At 35.8% G+C, this 20757-nt stretch overlaps 1 protein-coding gene across 2 annotated transcripts; it reads left to right on the forward strand.

The window, feature by feature from the left end:
- Positions 1-26: 26 nt before the first annotated feature.
- On the forward strand, positions 27-8147 carry LOC128245110 (ankyrin-1-like). 2 transcript variants are annotated; one of them, XM_052963347.1, is made up of 6 exons: positions 27-54; positions 897-1614; positions 2595-2805; positions 3681-3819; positions 4899-5015; positions 5958-8147. In XM_052963347.1, exons 2-6 carry the CDS (start codon positions 913-915, stop codon positions 6214-6216), a joined length of 1428 nt encoding a protein of 475 aa, XP_052819307.1. In that variant the 5' UTR covers positions 27-54; positions 897-912; the 3' UTR covers positions 6217-8147. The 2 variants fall into 2 exon arrangements, with proteins under 2 accessions (XP_052819307.1, XP_052819308.1); XM_052963348.1 differs by lacking the exon at positions 27-54 and adding an exon at positions 239-517.
- Positions 8148-20757: the final 12610 nt, after the last annotated feature.

Consider the following 20757-nt stretch of genomic DNA (forward strand, 5'->3'; position numbering starts at 1 on the left):
GATGCACGCATGCGCGAAAAATATAATTTCGTTCGTGTCCGATGAATCATGAAGGTGTGTTCAAAGAAAGGAAAATCAAGAAATAACTCTCTGATTTAAAGATTTCTGAATGTTTTTGTTTAATAATGCACACTCGCATCATGCAGTTGACATGCTTTGCATAAGTATCGTTCTGAAATTTGCAGATTTCGTCCCAAAATTTGGTCAGACGAACCGGATGTTTACAAAATGACTGGGGGACATCTCAAAATGGACTTTTGACAAAATTCTGACATATATATGCATATAATTATTATATATATCATAGAAATTTAACAACTAAATACTAAATTGTCAATCACGTTAAAAACTTTGTTTGCCATAGGTGAAATCACTGCCCAAGACTCTCTCAAAACCTTAATCGGAAATCCCGTCTGTAGCTTTAGTTTATATTAGTTGCCTGTGCAGACGAAATTTGCCACTGGACATTCTTTGTGACATAATAATGAATGATGTTATTATCACTAACTTATATCAGGTACTGGACAAAGAGCCAATGTGTGATTAATGATTGATAGAAAAATCATTTGCAACAGTTGTACATCCAGGATTTTATTTTAATTATTCATTATTATGTTCTAAAGGCATGTAAAAAGTCAAGAAAGTTCCTTAAAGTTAAAGGATGTACCTTAAAAGTTTCATTGCATGAAGTGGATCTACCAGTTTGTGGGCTTTGCCATTAGGAGTGGAGTTTGTGTTAATTAAGCACCTACATAAGTCAAAGTTTTGCCCATTAGGGACTGGGATAGTGGGTGGGCTGGGATTGGGACTCAAAACAGCTGTTGATTCCTTAAATTCCCAGTGAGACTGTAGTGGAGAAATATACTTAACCACAATTATTTGTTTCTCCGTTTCAGGTGAAAAGTAAATTGGATGATGGACAGCTTGCTTTATGATGGCACAATAGAATACCAAATCTATAATCAGCAAGAGGCAGCATTGATGATGTGTACAGGCATGCGACTTGCCAGTGAAGAGGCAACCAAAGCTTTACACTATACAGAGGGGCTTGATCGTGAAGCCTGCTGTAAGGAGTTTGCTGTTGCCTGCTACATTGGCAATGTCAAGGTGGTTGAAACATTCATTGAGCATTACCAAGAAGAAAATTCATGTACCTCAAGGTCTGACAATGAATTAAATGATTACTTAGAGAGTGATGTTAGTACTGGCCATTCAAAACGACCGCAGTCTGTTGTAAATCATTACAATGCAGATGGATTGACACCATTATTGTTGACGATCATTGGTAGCCATAGAAATAAACTCAAAATTTGCCAAACTTTAATCGAAGCTGGGGCAGATGTTAATCAACCCCAACAATTGTCAAAAGAGAGTCCACTAATTTGTGCAATACAGCAAGGATGTGATGACATTGTTGAACTGCTTCTTGACAATGGAGCGGATACGCAACTCTGTGATAATGTTGGAATGTCCCCCTTATATGTTGCCATCAGGTGTAGAAATATGAAGATGGTGTGTGCCCTTATAAAAGCAGACTGTGATGTGAACATTGGAAGTCAAGATCATACGCCGTTGTTTCTAGCCACTAGGACAGGACAGCTTAAGATAGTAGAGGTAAAAATATTGGTGATAGGAGAAGTCACGCCATATACGGAGAAGTCGCCCTACATATGTATTATATAGGCGGTATGGTGTGAGATGGTTATCGGCGGAAACACAAGGTTTTTCAGTTACACAAGTGTTGCTTTTTTGCAAATGTGTTCGATTTGTTTCTATAATTTATGGATAATAAATTAGCTTTTTTCAAATATTTATTAAAATATTAAACAGTTCATCAATGTACATTTATTTCCGATCGTCAAGAGCGAAAAGAGCAACATTCACTGATTGCGTGTTTTAGATACATAACAATATCTTGTCATATAGTTCTATAGACCTTATATTAATCAACCGTCATAAATTCTTAATCAATAAAATACTTTTAATAAAAAAAGATATGCAATGTACATTTTAAAGTTTGACAGAAATAACATGTACTATATAATCCATATGTGGGGCGCCTTCTCCATATATGGCCCGACTTTGTAGTGGTGCGAGTTTGTGTTGGTACAACTTCTCTTGTAATATAAATATCTGTGCTTAAGACACTGACTGTACATTCGTTAATGTGTAACCCATTCATGGATTATTTTTTATTTGTGGTATTAAAAGACACTGAGATAGTTTTATACAATAACCAAAGAATACGTTTTGCAAAGGTTTTATATTTAGTTATCATATAAGCGTGATGACAGTTCATTTTTTAACTGCTTGTTGCAAGAGTCATACAATGTACATTTTGCAGTTTTCATCTGAACCTTCTTTGTAGACTCGTGAACAAACAAAATCCCATTCATGGCTCATCCAACCAGGTGACTTAAGCAACATATATGTTAGTTGCCTAGTTATTTGCCTTTGCCCTTGCGACTTTGTTATTTTCAAAGATCAGAGTGAAGTCAGTTTTTCGCCTGAATTTACAAAGATCAAAAAGAAATATTAGTTAATTGATGTATTAAATATTCAGGAATTCAAATAAGCGCTGTCTTTTATTTCAGCTGCTTTGTGAATCCGGCTGTGACGTCCATATAAAGAACAAGTACGGTGTCAGTCATGTTTATGAGGCTGCTTTATGTGGTCATGTGGATGTTTTACGGTACTTGTTAGATCAGCGATGCACTGTCAACGACCAAGACATGTACAACCAGTCACCGCTCCATGTTGCCGTGATCAAGGGACATCACTCTTGCACAAAGATCCTTGTTGAAGGTTAGTTTTATGATTTTGTGGTACTCACTGAAATAATAATGTATTTGAGAATATCATATCATCATTTAACATATCTTATTACATGATATAAATTTTGAATAATCTGGTACACTAAATAAAAATAAACCTGTATACAATAAACATGGACCCTGTTGGAAATAAGCTCTTGCACGTGTGCAAATCTTAATGGGTTATCCTGTGCAAATGTCATCAAAATTGTTGTAATGAATTTGTTAATTAAATCATACACCTTTATTATTAAGATCTGAAGTAATTCATATTCTAGTAGTTTGATTTAATTTATTTAAACTTTCTGTGATTTGATTTATTATGATTCTAATTATCATACAATTGCATTCTGGGATATTTGTTGGTTTGTTGTAACATGAACTGTTGTATTATGAAATATTGACATTGCACAAATAAAACTACCACAAGTTTGACTGGCGGCGGCCACGTAAGTTTGTCTGGCGGCGGCCACGTAAGTTTGCCTGGCAGCGGCCACTTAAGTTTGTCTGGCAGCGGCCACTTAAGTTTGTCTGGCGGCGGCCACCTAAGTTTGTCTGGCAGCGGCCACATAAGTTTGTCTGGCAGCGGCCACATAATTTTGTCTGGCAGCGGCCATGTTAGCAGCGTTGCACTTTTGGTTTTTGCTCCTTGCATCAATAAGCTTTGGTTAATTATCTTAAGGCTGCTCTGTTACAGATGATATCTTGAGAAAAAAATAAATGTGAAAAACATAGGTAATAGGTTATAAAAAGACATTGAATCGAAATTGCACTTGAGGATGCCTAGTATGAAGATGAGAGAAAAATGTGAGGTTAAAGTTAAACTGAAGTTTATACATTTAGTAAAATTTCTTTGTATTTCCACAGCTGGAGCTAACTGGCGTCTTCGCAACTACAATCGAGAGGCAGCCTTGGATTTGGCATTGAAACTGGGACGGTCTGAAATTGTTGAGTATTTTTTTGAGGAAGGACTTGACATACTACCAAGAGGGGCTAACCCCCAAGGGTGAGTTGAGTTACATGTTAGGGCTTTTGGGTTGACCCGCAAGGGTGAGTTGAATAATATGTTAGGTATTTGAGCTGACCCCCAAGGGTGAGTTGAGTAATATGTAAGGTCTTTGGACTCACACCCAAGGGTGAGTGGAGTAATATGAGAGGTCTTTGGGCTGACCCCAAGGGTAAGTTGAGTAATATTTAAGGTCTTTTGGCTAACCCCCAGGGTGAGTTGAGTAATATGTAAGGTATTTGGGCTGACCCCCAAGGGTGAGTTGAGTAATATGTAAGGTCTTTGGGCTGACCCTCAAGGGTGAGTTGTGTTACATGTAAGGTCTTTGGGCTGACCCCCAAGCCAAGGGTGAGTTGGGTTATATTTAAGGTCTTTGGGCTGACCCCCAAGCCAAGGGTGAGTTGGGTTATATTTAAGGTCTTTGGGCTGACCCCCAAGGGTGAGTTGGGTTATATTTAAGGTCTTTGGGCTGACTCCCAAGGGTGAGTTGGGTTATATTTAAGGTCTTTGGGCTGACCCCCAAGGGTGAGTTGAGTAATATGTTAAAATGTTTTATTGGGTCAGCCATCATTTTAATTTCATGTGATATGTGATCGAAATGCTTGTTACAATGATAAAACACCATCAGAAGTTTAAATTAAAATCTGCTTTAAATAATTATTTTATAAATTGTGGCAGAAGATACTCTATTTTGCCAAGAAAGGGCTAGTAATGCTACTAAAATTGCAATACTTTAGACATTAGTTTACTAATTTTGTTCAAATCAGTATATGCCATTTGCTGTTTTGTGTTTGTTCATGAATTTGAGTAAGTAGAATAACTCTATTTCATCAAAATTCATAAAAAAGTTAAGTGAGTCAGTCTTTTTAAAGGGACTCCCTCATGGTTTGAAAAATGCACTTTTTATGAAAGAAAAAAAATTACCTTTGAAATTGTGGCAAATCATTCGGAGTGTTAAAACTTAGATATTGACAGCTGGAATCCTTCAACAAATTTGATATTTGATCACATTTTGTCTTTGAAGACCACATTTGAATGAGGGAGCCCCTTTACCACTTATTGAAATCTTCTATTTTTAGCTTGGTTGGTTTGGTGTCAGTGTTTGAGCATGGTCACACATCAACTCTGGAGGTCTTACTTCGTGGCTGTGCAAGGCTTCCTATACTTCACTGTGTCGGGGTTCTTCCGATATTCAGGTAAGGTCAAGGTCATCTTAAAAAATCCTAAAAAAAATGTTTATTACTATATTGGCCTACTCAACAAAACAGATCATGAGTTGCAAAAAAAAAATAACCCTGGAGAAGGCATGACCTTTATAGCATTGAATTCTGTTCCATACTATCACCACTCAGGCAGTAAATGTCAAACCTGTCAAGTGTCAAAGTCTCGCTGTGAGTCTCATGTTTTTAGCAATGACATCACGGTCTTGCGCTGACTATGTAATTTCTCACGCATTTCAATTAAAACATAATTCACAGAAATAAATACTATGGTTTTATGAATACATCTGTAAAAACATTGGTTCGTGTTTAGTTGTGTCTGACCTAAAGTAAGGTAACCCATAATTATTGTTACCCTGTGTCAATGTATATGTGTCTGCATGCCCCCGAAACCCCCTAGAATATTTTCTCGCTCTAAGGTTCATTTGAGCCCTGACAGCTAGGAAATATACTTGGGCTGATAAAAATATTTACATGGACTTCTTATAACATTTTATAATTTGTATCAAATCAGCGGTGAAATATGCACAATTTGAATGAATTGATGTCTCATGAATCGGGATATAAGACCTACAGTACTGTAGAGCATGCCAAAATACATCAGTTTATGCAAAAATGTATAGTATAACATTCTATTATATGACTTTTTAATTGTTATAATCTCACTAGAAATGTTATCCAAAGTCACATGCTTTAAAGGTTACATTGTATTGATAAGGCCTTAAAAAATACACTTGGTTCGGGTAACCCAACCCTACTTACGAAATAGGTGCCAACCCTACCATTTTTATAGCCAATTGGTAAGAGTGCATCTTTAATCCATGTATCAATCATTATTTTCCCTTTAGTAACATGTGATGTTGATATCATTGTGTTTTATTGAAATGAGACATTACTATTGTTGTTGTTTTCCTTCAGGAACAATGTACATCTCATGAAGTTGCTGTTGCATTCTGGGATACAGACAGTACCTTCAATGCTATTGGCCAGAGATACCCACACTGAATGTAAGGAGATTTCTGATTGGCTGAAAGAATTCAAGTGCAATTCTAGGAGCCTCAAGGACATGTGTAGAATACGGATTCGCCGTTGCCTTGGAAACAAAATCCTTTATAGTGTTAAACAGTTGGAACTTCCAAATGAACTTAAGCAATATGTTACATTAAGAATTTTATGAAATGACTGTTGTATTTTTTATCTGTTGTTGATAGTTATTAATGACAAAACTTTAAAAAGATTATTTTAAGTTTTAACATGACAGTTTCTTTATATCAGAATTTTACATATTTTGGCTTGTCAGTTTTGTTTTTAAAAAAACAAAATCAAAACATTGTGACTGTTCTTGTTTAATCTTCATCATATGACATAATGCAGTCTTAAACTCTCTTCATAATTAATTTTTTTAATCATTTAAGAGGTTCCAATGAAACTTTGTACACTTGTTGCTGCTAGAGTTAGTGGCTCTTATTGCTTCAATACTTTTTTAATTATGCCTCTTTTTGTTACTAGAGAGAATGTTGATGTGTGTTAGACCAATGATGTCATAAATAGCGGTAGGATTATAATGATAGTTTTTATGATAGTTTGTCTGGTTAGTGCATGCTTTTCTCACCAAGGCACCCGGGTTTAATTCATGGCCATAAAAATATAAATTACCTAAAGTTGGTCATGACCAATCAATAACTTGAGAAGCCTTTGTAAAATCATTACCAAATGTGGTCACAATGTGTATGGGTTTAATATCTTGGACAAGTTTGATAACCAGCCATATCACCCTATTCATTAAGAGTTATCGCCCTTTTATTATAGAAATTACATAAAATTAGTCTTGTCCGATCTTTAACTGATAAAGTCTTTGTTGAATCAACACCAAATTTGGTCAGAATGTGCATGGGTATAATACCTTGGATGATTTCTATAACTCGCACCCAAGAGTTTTTGCCCTTTAAATATAGAAATTACCTAAAAATGTCCAATCAATAATTTTATAAGCATTTATTTTTTAGAACGAAATTATTACACAAATGATGGATCTATTTAACTTGAGCACTAATTTTTACAGATTGCTGTATTTTTTTTTGTAAAATGTTATAATTTGCTATGCTGACATTAATCATATGCTAGTCATTAGAAGTCTGCTGGTTAGTTACACTATTAAACTACTAATAAATCAATACTGAGCTTCATTTGATAAAATATATTTCTATTGCATATCTAGGCTTAAACACATAATTGGGTCATGTTTTCAACTTAGAGTTATTTTTCAGCGAGCGTACACAAAATTTCGTAAAAGTCGAGCATTTCAATTTATATTTTATCGTGAGTATCACAAATCAATTGGAGTAATTTTTTCAATCAGCATTCACACAATTTTCTAAAATCAAGCATTTCAAATTATTCTTCATCGTGAGTATCACAAATCAATTGGAGTCATTTTATGAATGTCTGACAAAATAGTTGTTAATCTTAGCACTTTAGTTCAATATATAGTAAGTGTTACAAATCAGTTTATAACTTGAACTTGCAAAAATCAAATAAACATTTCCTATACTGACCAGAAGGGTCATAGTTTTAAATCAGATATTATGACTACTTGAAAACATCAACGAGAACATGCTATTGTACCATACTTGACGTTGTGTCTGTAAGATAGCCCTTGTTTGTTTTAAATTAAGTTTTAGTGAAGTTAGCCATGTTTTTGTTGAAGCATTTATATGGCATTTATTTAAGATATATGTGTTGCATTATGGGATTTTCGGACAACGTCAATTTTTATGACAAAAATGATTTATTGACATATGATTCTAGTTCGGGGCTGTTCCATTTAAACATATAACCCTCGGGGGGAAGGCACTTATAAATTATGCCACCCCACGTACAGAAGCAGATTTACCCTTTTGGGGTCCAAATTAGCGAAAACAGACACCTTTCCATGACAAAAAAGGTGTAAAAATGGTATATCTGTGAGAGTGCAGCTTTTAAGCATAAGTGAAACATTTTACATAACATGCTTCTGCTTTTGTCATAAAATGCAATATTGTTTATGCACAATTTTGATATTGTAAAACGTTGTTTGTAGATAAACGTAATTGTTACTGAATAAAAAGACGCTGGTAAAATTATAAACATTCTTTTTGAATACCACCCAAAGAAACTAGCCATAATTCAGTTAAATTATATTATTTATATTATTGAATGACTCCTTTTAACATCTAAACATAGGGTATTAATTGCTTCAATTAAAACACAGATATATACTTATTATATTAAAGGTTTTTGGATAAGAAAAATAGCGGGATTCTTAAAAAGAATATCTATCAAACAAAATGATTTATATACATTTAACTTCTATACATTTTACAATTGTATGCTTAGAGAAAATGTTTTACTGTGGCAAAATCTTGAGGGTAAAATCAATACATTATAATTGCCTTCTTTTGTTCTGACTTGAGTACTTCGTACTGGTTCAACCAAAAAGGTTTTATCCCTTGTATCTGTGCTTTACACCGAGCACGTTAAAGAACCAAGAGGTCTGTTCACTGAGAGCTAAGATGTCGTACCTTAAAGGGACTAGACACGAGAAGGTTCAAAATTCGACAAAAACCATGTTGCTGTCTCATCTGAGTTTCCCCGTCTAAAAATAGTGCATAAGGGTTTCCCAGTTTAAATAATATCTGTTTATTAGATAAATATACCGACACAATTTTTAAACTTACTAAAATTAACGTGGTAGACAAATAGAATGCGCAAAAATTGCGAAAGATGCATGTGTCGTAAGAAATGTGATACATCAGTAAAATTCATTGCGTTGTACACAGCGATGTGAATTTTATGCACGTTTTGGCAATTTTCTTTTTTCTTGCAATTGTTTCATCTGGTGTCTAGTCCTTTTAAGACATTTAGATACACTTAATGACGTGCATACATTCATAAAACTAAAAACAATGCATGTAAATGCTTTCCTTTAGTATGTTTCTAGGAACCAGTCCAGTACACCAATCAGAATGTGTGTCTCTGATATCTACATGTGTAGGTCTGTTTCCGTTACGAGTCATTTCCGACTAAATGTAGGTCACTAGGTCATACAAGAAAATAACTATCAACGCCGCAATGTGACGAAACCGGTGTCCATTTTGGAACGCAGAAAATTAAATGTTTGGGTGTCTATAAAATACAAGCAATTATATTTAACTTTTCCGTATCCATACCAACCCACATGGATCGAACATAAAGTTTGGATTTTAATCGAAAACAATAACCTCAATCACCTTGACCTGCTCTACCAAAATGCAATCCCAAGTTAAGATTCGAAATATCAAGATTCAACCCTTCACATATATGTCTTCAGTAATAGCGACCTTGACCTTATGAACTATAGCCACAAATTCATCTCATGGATATATATAGACACGAGCTTGCTTAATAATTTCTTGGCTTAAATTCATTCCTGTTTTCTATTTTTAGCAACAATGACATTGACCTTAATACTGGCCACCTACCAAAATGTGATCCAAAGGTACGTCTTCACATCATTCTCGTACATACCAACGATGGGGTTAGGTTTATCATTATCAAACTTCTGACAGAATGAGAATCTGTCACATAAGCATGCTGCATCTTTAAGTATTAAGCGAAAAACACTAGTTTAATTACGGGTAATGTCGACTTAAGCGCCTTCCAAAGCGCAAAAGTGGCTGGGAAGAAATTATTAGTAGTTTCATTAGAAATTTTATGTAATGTTTTATCCTAATTACAGCTACACATGTTACAAGGAATATACATGTATGTTTGACACTTGTCAAATATTAAACCTCAAAACTAATGAAAAAAATGAATTTTACAAACATCTTTTTGTTTTGGTTCTTCAAACGACTTTTGCACTGGTGAAGTCTCTTAACTCAATTCGGACCCTAGGTAATACGCGCGTGTGTGTGTGTGTGTGTGTGTGTGTGTGTGCGTGCGTGCGTGCGTGCGTGCGTGCGTGCGTGCGTGCGTGTGTGTTAAATCTGAATCCAGAGAGCGCAAACTAACGTGCATGGCATGTCCATGAAATAACACGTTAATGTGTGAATAAGGCATAACTTTTCTACTCTTTTAGATGAATTATTGTACATTGTGCTTATTGCGTTTGATTATGCATAAATTTAAGATGTTTTCTATAAGTTATGAACTTCCTATTCTGTTCAACAATGAACTGACCCGGTTTGAAACCTAATTCATTGACATTGAGATCGTATTACGGAATTTCCATACAGCGTCGGATTTATATTGATCTCATTTTCAAAATATATATAAAATTCCCTATCCAGCGATGAATCACAAGTCTTTATAATAATAATAATAATGGTGTAATGGAACTACATGGGTTGAAATATTCCCCACAGACACCAAATCCAATTTAATTATATTGCAAAATGCAATGGAAATGTACCAGAAAGATATTTTTTTTTATGGTTGTAAGGATATTGAGTGTCTTTTTTCACGGCTATTTCACTAGCGGATCTGGGGGATGGGGCACCCGGCGCCCCTCCCCCCATAAAATCGTCCAAGATTTCTTGTGAAATCGAAAAAAAGTCATGAAGGAATAATAATTGGAAATAATAAAAAGCGCTGAAAATGCACCATTTCCGACTTGGATTGATAAACAATTTTATGGGAGTTCCTCTACCCCCGCCACCAACACCCCCCTGCGAACATTTTTAAAATCAAAATCATTTCGAGTGAGAGTGAGAGGCGCTCGTCAAAGTAACACACCCTCTTACGTAATTCCTGGACCCGCCCCTGTTTTTATTTGAATGAAAAAATCATAATAATAGTGATAGACTTTACACTGTTATTATGTAAAATTGACACTATATTTTTATAAACTTATTCAAATACAAAGATATCGCATGGAGGCGGAATTTATCAAAGAAGTTTTCTGAAATTCATAAAAGTAAAGAATTTGCGATATTTGATAAATTTGAATATAAAACGAGTTTAATGAATTTCCATTGGATAAACACGATTGTAGTATTCCTTTTCTGTCATAAAAGCAAATTTGGAGACAAACGACGCTAAACACTATATAGCGCATGTCATATTTTCAACACTATTCATCTATGAAGTTATTACAATAGATATACATATATAAAGGCTATTCTTCACCCGGTATCACATGTAACTAACTACTAAATAAGTGCACTCATGGACATATTCTAATGCTACTGTGACATACTGACACGTCATGGACATATTCTAATGATACTTTGATGTACTGACTCTTCATGGACAGATTCTTATGCTACTGTGACATACTGACACGTCATGGACAGATTCTAATGATAATTTGATGTACTGACTCCTCATGGACAGATTCTTATGCTACTGTGACATACTGACTCCTCATGGACAGATTCCAATGATACTTTGATGTACTGACTCCTCATGGACAGATTCCAATGATACTTTGATGTACTGACTCCTCATGGACAGATTCTAATAATACTTTGATGTACTGACTCCTCATGGACATATTCTAATGATACTTTGACAAACTGACACGTCATGGACAGATTCTTATGATACTTTGATGTACTGACTCTTCATGGACAGATTCTTATGCTACTGTGACATACTGACACCTCATGGACAGATTCTAATGATACTTTGATGTACTGACTCTTCATGGACATATTCTTATGCTACTGTGACATACTGACACGTCATGGACAGATTCTTATGATACTTTGATGTACTGACTCTTCATGGACAGATTCTTATGCTACTGTGACATACTGACACCTCATGGACAGATTCTTATGATACTTTGATGTACTGACTCTTCATGGACAGATTCTTATGCTACTGTGACATACTGACACGTCATGGACATATTCTAATGATACTTTGATGTACTGACTCTTCATGGACAGATTCTTATGCTACTGTGACATACTGACACCTCATGGACAGATTCTTATGATACTTTGATGTACTGACTCTTCATGGACAGATTATTATGCTACTGTGACATACTGACACGTCATGGACAGATTCTAATGATAATTTGATGTACTGACTCTTCATGGACAGATTCTTATGCTACTTTGACATACTGACACGTCATGGACAGATTCTAATGATACTTTGATGTACTGACACGTCATGGACAGATTCTAATGATAATTTGATGTACTGACTCTTCATGGACAGATTCTTATGCTACTGTGACATACTGACACGTCATGGACAGATTCCAATGATAATTTGATGTACTGACTCTTCATGGACAGATTCTTATGCTACTGTGACATACTGACACGTCATGGACAGATTCTTATGATACTTTGATGTACTGACTCTTCATGAACAGATTCTTATGCTACTGTGACATACTGACACGTCATGGACAGATTCTAATGATAATTTGATGTACTGACTCCTCATGGACAGATTCTTATGCTACTGTGACATACTGACTCCTCATGGACAGATTCTAATGCTACTGTGACATACTGACACGTCATGGACAGATTCTTATGATAATTTGATGTACTGACTCTTCATGGACAGATTCTTATGCTACTGTGACATACTGACACGTCATGGACAGATTCTTATGATAATTTGATGTACTGACTCTTCATGGACAGATTCTTATGCTACTGTGACATACTGACACCTCATGGACAGATTCTTATGATACTTTGATGTACTGACTCTTCATGGACAGATTCTTATGCTACTGTGACATACTGACACGTCATGGACAGATTCTAATGATAATTTGATGTACAGACTCTTCATGGACATATTCTAATGCTACTGTGACATACTGACACGTCATGGACAGATTCTAATGATAATTTGATGTACTGACTCTTCATGGACAGATTCTTATGCTACTGTGACATACTGACACGTCATGGACAGATTCTAATGATAATTTGATGTACTGACTCTTCATGGACAGATTCTTATGCTACTGTGACATACTGACACGTCATGGACAGATTCTAATGATAATTTGATGTACTGACTCTTCATGGACAGATTCTTATGCTACTGTGACATACTGACACGTCATGGACAGATTCTAATGATAATTTGATGTACTGACTCCTCATGGACAGATTCTTATGCTACTGTGACATACTGACTCCTCATGGACAGATTTCAATGATACTTTGATGTACTGACTCCTCATGGACAGATTCCAATGATACTTTGATGTACTGACTCCTCATGGACAGATTCTAATAATACTTTGATGTACTGACTCCTCATGGACAGATTCTAATGATACTTTGATGTACTGACTCATCATGGACAGATTTTAATGATACTTTGATGTACTGACACGACATGGACAGATTCTAATGATACTTTGATGTACTGACTCCTCATGGACAGATTCTTATGCTACTGTGACATACTGACTCCTCATGGACAGATTCTAATGATAATTTGATGTACTGACTCCTCATGGACAGATTCTTATGCTACTGTGACATACTGACTCCTTATGGACAGATTCTAATGATACTTTGATGTACTGACTCCTCATGGACAGATTCTTATGCTACTGTGACATACTGACACCTCATGGACAGATTCTAATGATAATTTGATGTACTGACTCCTCATGGACAGATTCTTATGCTACTGTGACATACTGACTCCTCATGGACAGATTCTAAAGATACTTTGATGTACTGACTCCTCATGGACAGATTCTAATGATACTTTGATGTACTGACTCATCATGGACAGATTTTAATGATACTTTGATGTACTGACACGACATGGACATATTCTTATGATACTTTGATGTACTGACACGTCATGGATAGATTCTAATGAAACTTTGATATACTGACTCCTCATGGACAGATTTTAATGATACTTTGATGTACTGACACGACATGGACAGATTCTAATGATACTTTGATGTACTGACACGACATGGACATATTCTTATGATACTTTGATGTACTGACACGTCATGGACAGATTCTAATAATACTTTGATGTACTGACTCCTCATGGACAGATTCTAATGATACTTTGATGAACTGACTCCTCATGGACAGATTCTAATGATACTTTGATGCACTGACTCATCATGGACAGATTTTAATGATACTTTGATGTACTGGCACGACATGGACATATTCTTATGATACTTTGATGTACTGACACGTCATGGACAGATTCTAATAATACTTTGATGTACTGACTTCTCATGGACAGATTCTAATGCTACTTTGATGTGCTGACTCCTCATGGACAGATTCTAATGCTACTTTGATGTGCTGACTCCTCATGTACAGATTCTAATGCTACTTTGATGTGCTGACTCCTCATGGACAGATTCTAATGCTACTTTGATGTACTGACTCATCATGGACAGATTCTAATGCTACTTTGATGTGCTGACTCCTCATGGACATATTCTAATGCTACTTTGATGTGCTGACTCCTCATGTACAGATTCTAATGCAACTTTGATGTACTGACTCCTCATGGACAGATTCTAATGATACTTTGATGTGCTGACTCCTCATGGACAGATTCTAATGCTACTTTGATGTGCTGACTCCTCATGGACAGATTCTAATGCTACTTTGATGTGCTGACTCCTCATGTACAGATTCTAATGCTACTTTGATGTGCTGACTCCTCATGGACAGATTCTAATGCTACTTTGATGTGCTGACTCCTCATGGACAGATTCTAATGCTACTTTGATGTGCTGACTCCTCATGGACAGATTCTAATGCTACTTTGATGTGCTGACTCCTCATGGACAGATTCTAATGCTACGTTGATGTGCTGACTGCTCATGGACAGATTCTAATGATACTTTGATGTGCTGACTCCTCATGGACATATTCTAATGATACTTTGATGTAGTGACACGTCATGGGCAGATTCTACTGATACTTTGATGTACTGACACGTCATGAACATATTCTAATGATACTTTGATGTGCTGACTCCTCGAGGACAGATTCTAATGATACTTTGATGTGCTGACTCCTCATGAACATATTCTAATGCTACTTTGATGTGCTGACTCCTCATGTACAGATTCTAATGCTACTTTGATGTGCTGACTCCTCATGGACAGATTCTAATGCTACTTTGATGTGCTGACTCCTCATGGACAGATTCTAATGCTACTTTGATGTGCTGACTCCTCATGGACAGATTCTAATGATACTTTGATGTGCTGACACGACATGAACATATTCTAATGATACTTTGATGTACTGACACGTCATGGACAGATTATAATAATACTTTATGTAGTGACACATCATGGACAGATTTTAATGATATTTTGGTGTACTGACACGTCATGGACAGATTCTAATGATACTTTGATGTACTGACACGTCATGGACATATTGTTATATAACTTTGACATAATAGCATGTCATGGACATATTCTAATGATACTTCGACCTCATAACATTTTAATTGGATGGATAGTATGACATTATTTAGACCAAAGTTCGTAGAGTTGTACTTAACCACATACTAAATAGGCTGTGTTTTTCATTTCAAACAAAAGAAGATCAAACGTGTAATTGCATACTAACAGTGTAATAGAAAAGGATAACTTCAACGCAACACGTTATCTCGACATTAAAATACATCAGTTTGATAATACCTTGACATTTAGACGTACAAGTCCGAATGATAACATAAGTGCTTGGCGTCAAAAAGGATTTACCCCTTCGCTCCATTTCCCCCCGTTTTATCAAGTGTTGACACTTGAAGTAAATGAACAAGCTCATTTGGCATTTTACCAGAGCAGGGCTTGTGGGCTTAAGCTAATTTCGACAAATGAGACAACATGGTATTATTACATAAAAGGTTATAACGTGTTAAAGAATACAATGCTCAATTGACAAAACAAGAAAAATATTCGAAGTATGATTAGCTACTTCAAAGGACATGACATTTCCTCAGCATAGACCAGCTAAAACATACCCTCAGCATTACCCAGCTAGAGTGTTAACTTAGCATTAACCAGCTAGAGTGTACCCTTAGCATTAACCAGTTAGAGTGTACCCTCAGCATTAACCAGCTAGAGTGTACCCTCAGCATTAACCAGCTAGAGTGTTAACTTAGCATTAACCAGCTAGAGCGTACCCTTAGCATTAACCAGCTAGAGCGTACCCTAAGCATTAACCAGCTAGAGCGTTCCATCAGGATAAACCAGCTAGAGTGTACCCTCAGCATTAACCAGCTAGAGCGTTCCATCAGGATAAACCAGCTAGAGTGTACCCTCAGCATAAACCAGATAGAGTGTTTCCTCAGCATTAACCAGCTAGAGCATTTCTCATTATAGACCAGCTAGAGCGTTCCATCAGGATACACCAGGTACAACCTTTCCTTAGCATAAATCAGCTAGAGCGTTTCCTCAGCATAAACCAGCTAGAGTGTTTCCTCAGCATAAACCAGCTAGAGTGTTTCCTCAGCATAATCCAGCTAGAGTGTTTCCTCAGCATAAACCAGCTAGAGTGTTTCCTCAGCATAAATCAGCTAGAGTGTTTCCTCAGCATTAACCAGCTAGAGCATTTTCTCAGCATAAAAAGCTAGATTGTGTCCTCTGCAAAGACCAGATAGAGCTTTTATTCAGCATTAACCAGCTAGAGCGTTTCCTCACCCTAAACCAGCACAAGCGTTTCCTCACCCTAAACCAGCTAGAGCGTTCCCTCGGCATAAAAAGTTAGAGTGTTCTGGTATAGACCAGCTAGAGCGTTTCCACAGCATAGACTTTCTAGAGCGTTTCCTCCGCATAAACAATCTAGAACGTTTCCACAGCATTAACCAGATAGAGCGTTCCCTTAACATAAACAATCTAGAGCATTTCCTCAGTATAAACCAGCTAGAGTGTTTCCTCAGCAAAATGCATATGCATAGTAGACGGACGTAAATTTCACAAAAAAAATCTGATACAACTTATATTAATTGATCATTAATTATTTTGATAATCTATATCTCAAAATATGGTTATATGTTTTTTGTTCAATTATTACATTAATATTTCATATATCAAATAATATTTACACCTCAACTTCCATTCCCTAAATGAACTGCCTTTTGCGTTCATCAATCGATTAACCGTCTCCGTGGCCTACTGGTTTAGCGTCCGCCTACGGAGCGGGAGGTCGTGGGTTCGATCCCTGGTCGCGTCATACCAAAAGACGTTAAAAGTTGGTACAAGTAGCTCCCATGCATGGCGTTCGGCAGTAAAAGGACTTCACACACTTTGACCAGCCCAATTGCGTTCATACCCCGAATATGACATCTATCCCGCAATTCATTCCTTAACACAGAACGAGGCAGGCTTGCAAGCATTTGTAAACGCTTTTACTAATCTTGTGTTTTGCTTGATTGTCATCAATCGGAGCTCCTCGGCCATTTTTATCGAAAACAACCTCGGATGTATATATGGACGGTTTACAATATCAGAAATCGGGTCTTTTAAAGTCCGCTGCAAGTAGATCGCGTTGTAAGTTAATTTAGCCGTTAAACATAATGACTTAACTCTTGGAAATCTTAATTATGTTTGCAATTATACACTTCACTGGCAATCAATTTAAACTTAGATCAACAAATACAAGCTAAAACACTACATTTAATTAATGATATATTTAAAAAAATTACGAACTACTTCTACTGATGCACAGGCAATACCACGGTGGAGAACCCACGTGACTTATTTGGTAAAGTGCACGGCAACAAATGTCAACAAGTCTCGATTCAGGTAAGGTTTTTAAAGATAACTTTCTTAATATTTGGAGAATTTTTGTGAAATAAAGACCATAAACCCCGCATTTAAGAGCTCCATCCACGGTAATAAAGAACGTTCTCTAATATCCTAAAGTTTTCCTGAAAATCTTGACCAACTGATTTCTCAGAGTTGAAATCTAAGGCAAAGTACACGGCTTTTGACAAATCTATCGGTTTACTTCATGCTATCCGTAAATAATTCATACAAAAATCTTATTTTAAGCAAATTTTATGTATTTTAAAGTTTTCAGCGTGTATTGTTGAACTTCTTATAGTTATTTAAAAGGCGAACACCAAATTGATAAAGTACACGGACATTTTAGGTTTGATAAAGTACACGGTCGTACAACCGTCAGTGTATATACTCATTATTTCACTGACTGGTGCTAAAACGAGTTATTATAAGTATATTTATTATTTCTATTCTTCAAATTCATTATTGAACATTGCTCCATGTTTGAAAAGACGCATGTAATGGAGTGGCAAGTGAAGAATGAACGCGTTTTAACAGACCGACAGAGTCGCCTAAATGATGGGCTCATTTTCATGAATCATGGAAACATGTGTTATCACACTAAAATTCAGTCCCGTATTTTAACAATATATTCGTAATTGACATATAAAGGGCTTGAAGTTTTTGTAAAGGGTGTTCCACTTCTTTTTCGTATCGTATATGTAAAACGTGTTTGTATTCATTATACATGGTAAACAGTAACACATAACTGCTTAATAACTCTTCATTTTGTCAATTTTGAGAAAGAAAGGTGTTCTTGTACTTTTAATGTCTTCGATTGCTAGCTTATTTGAAAGACTTATACTTTTGTGATATTTGTTTCATTTCAGAATATGAAGACTCCGACTTTATGCAAAGAATGCGGAATGGCATTTCAAAATAATAATAAAAAAACACATCTAGTAGACCACGATAGAAGGCATTCTGGTCGATTGCCATCGTTTTTGCGGGAAAGTGTTTACACAGACACAGGTTAGTTTTTAGCTTTATTTTTTTCGCCGAGAAATAAGAATATACTAACAGTTATACTTTTATTACGACTCCCCTCGTGTAGAGGTTAAGATTTGCCGTCGTCTGACTGTGTTTTCAACGTTTTTAGGGGTGGCGTTTTTCACATACCGGGTAATAATGTGGTCCATGTTTCAGTGGACAGGGTCGTTCAGTTTTATGGTGCTAATTACACGATCAAACACTCATTGCGTGGCAGTGATATAGTGCTTTTTTATAAATTATATTCAAGTACTGACATTGCCAGCAATTCTCGCTAACTTGTGACAGTACATGTCTTTTTTTATAGGTGCAGCAATCACGGCGAGACAAAGTTGCACGTTTGCAAATAGTGTGGCAAAACTGACCTTGCAAAACTTGAAGATACACGAAAGACGCGAAAGCGGCCAATTGAAGATAACCTAGGGTGTGTTTGGGTTCAAATTGGGTGACACGACCAATCTCAGTGACCAGATTTCTACTAGACACAGGGGTATGCCACGTCACAAATGTCTACAGTGTCGCTCAGCATTCAAGTTCAAATCTGGACTCAGCAGGCAATTTAAGGCGAAACACACCTAATCATGACACATTGAAAGATTACAATGGTCTAGTTTGAAGTGCATTCAAGTATGTTGCCGAGTTAAAATAACGTTTTCATGAGTTTAACATTTTATTAAGATAAATAGCAAAACGTACTGTTACCAAATGGTGCTCTTTCAAAATGTTCGTTTGTCTTACAGTACTGAAAAAATGCAGTGTAAAAATAGTATGAAAACGGATTGAGCATAAAACATTTTCACAAGGTTTAGAGATGCATTGTTGTCATTTTCCCATTTATTTTCTATAAACTCTTAACTGCGTGTATCTTATATAATTCAGCAAGCTTTGAAACACAATTATTTTGTAATCACATTTCAGCCTTTAGTCTAGAACATTCTAATGTTCCATGCTCAGCTCTTATCTAGATGTTCAAGTCTTAGTCCTAGCCTGTAAGTTGGTAATATAGTGTGCTCTCATTCCTCCTTGCTGTTTCCCATCTAACTCTGAGCCTCCATCTTTACAACGAGTTCCTGTCTGTATTGTTCGAAAGACCGCAGTTTTACTGATGTAGATCAGATAATATTTGCTTTAAATGTGGAAATATATATAAACTAAATGTGATGTGCAAAACACATCAAAATAGGAACATTCATGAAATTTATAATCACCACAAACGGGCCGCTAATTACAGAGATGTTTTATTCGCCGTCAGTCCAGAGGGTAATTTATAAGTAAAACTATCTGATTTTTGAAGAAATGTATGTATGATTCTGTATTGATCTGCATATTTAAAAGTAATCGAACTTATAATGGCAGACTTTCTCTTAAATTATTCCATAGACTATCTTTCAACTCCTCATTAAATATGATTGCTAAATATTTAGTTATTTAGGTGTGCGTTATAATGCAAAATTTATTGTTACAACTTAGATAAAAACTAAACACTATACATTCTGACTTCACGAATAGAAAATGCTTATATAACGATTAGTTTGTAAACCGCACTCTACTTTCAAACATAAACTAAAATGACCGTGTACTTTATCATCCTAAAATGTCCGTGTACTTTATCAATTTGGTTTTAGTTCATTTTTACCTTTGAAATAACTAGAAGTTAAACAATACACGCTGAAAACTTTAAAATACATAAAATTTGCTTAAAATAAGATTTTTGTATGAATTATTTACGGCTTACATGAGGTAAACCGATTGATTTGTCAAAAGCCGTGTACTTTGCCTTAGATTTCAACTCTGAGAAATCAGTTGGTCAAGATTTTTAGAAAAACTTTAGGATATTAGAGAAAGTTTTTTATTACCGTCGATAGAGCTCTTAAATGCGGGGTTTATGGACTTTATTTCACAAAAATTCTCCAAATATTAAGA

The sequence above is a fragment of the Mya arenaria genome, chromosome 8, assembly GCF_026914265.1.
Source record: "Mya arenaria isolate MELC-2E11 chromosome 8, ASM2691426v1".
NCBI lineage: Eukaryota > Metazoa > Mollusca > Bivalvia > Myida > Myidae > Mya > Mya arenaria.

Coding starts and splice junctions, on each gene's coding strand:
- LOC128245110 (XM_052963347.1), top strand. CDS start 913: ATGATGGACAGCTTGCTTTATGATGGCACAATAGAATACCAAATCTAT. Junction 2,806..3,680: donor CACAAAGATCCTTGTTGAAG/GTTAGTTTTATG, acceptor GTATTTCCACAG/CTGGAGCTAACTGGCGTCTT. Junction 3,820..4,898: donor AGAGGGGCTAACCCCCAAGG/GTGAGTTGAGTT, acceptor TTCTATTTTTAG/CTTGGTTGGTTTGGTGTCAG.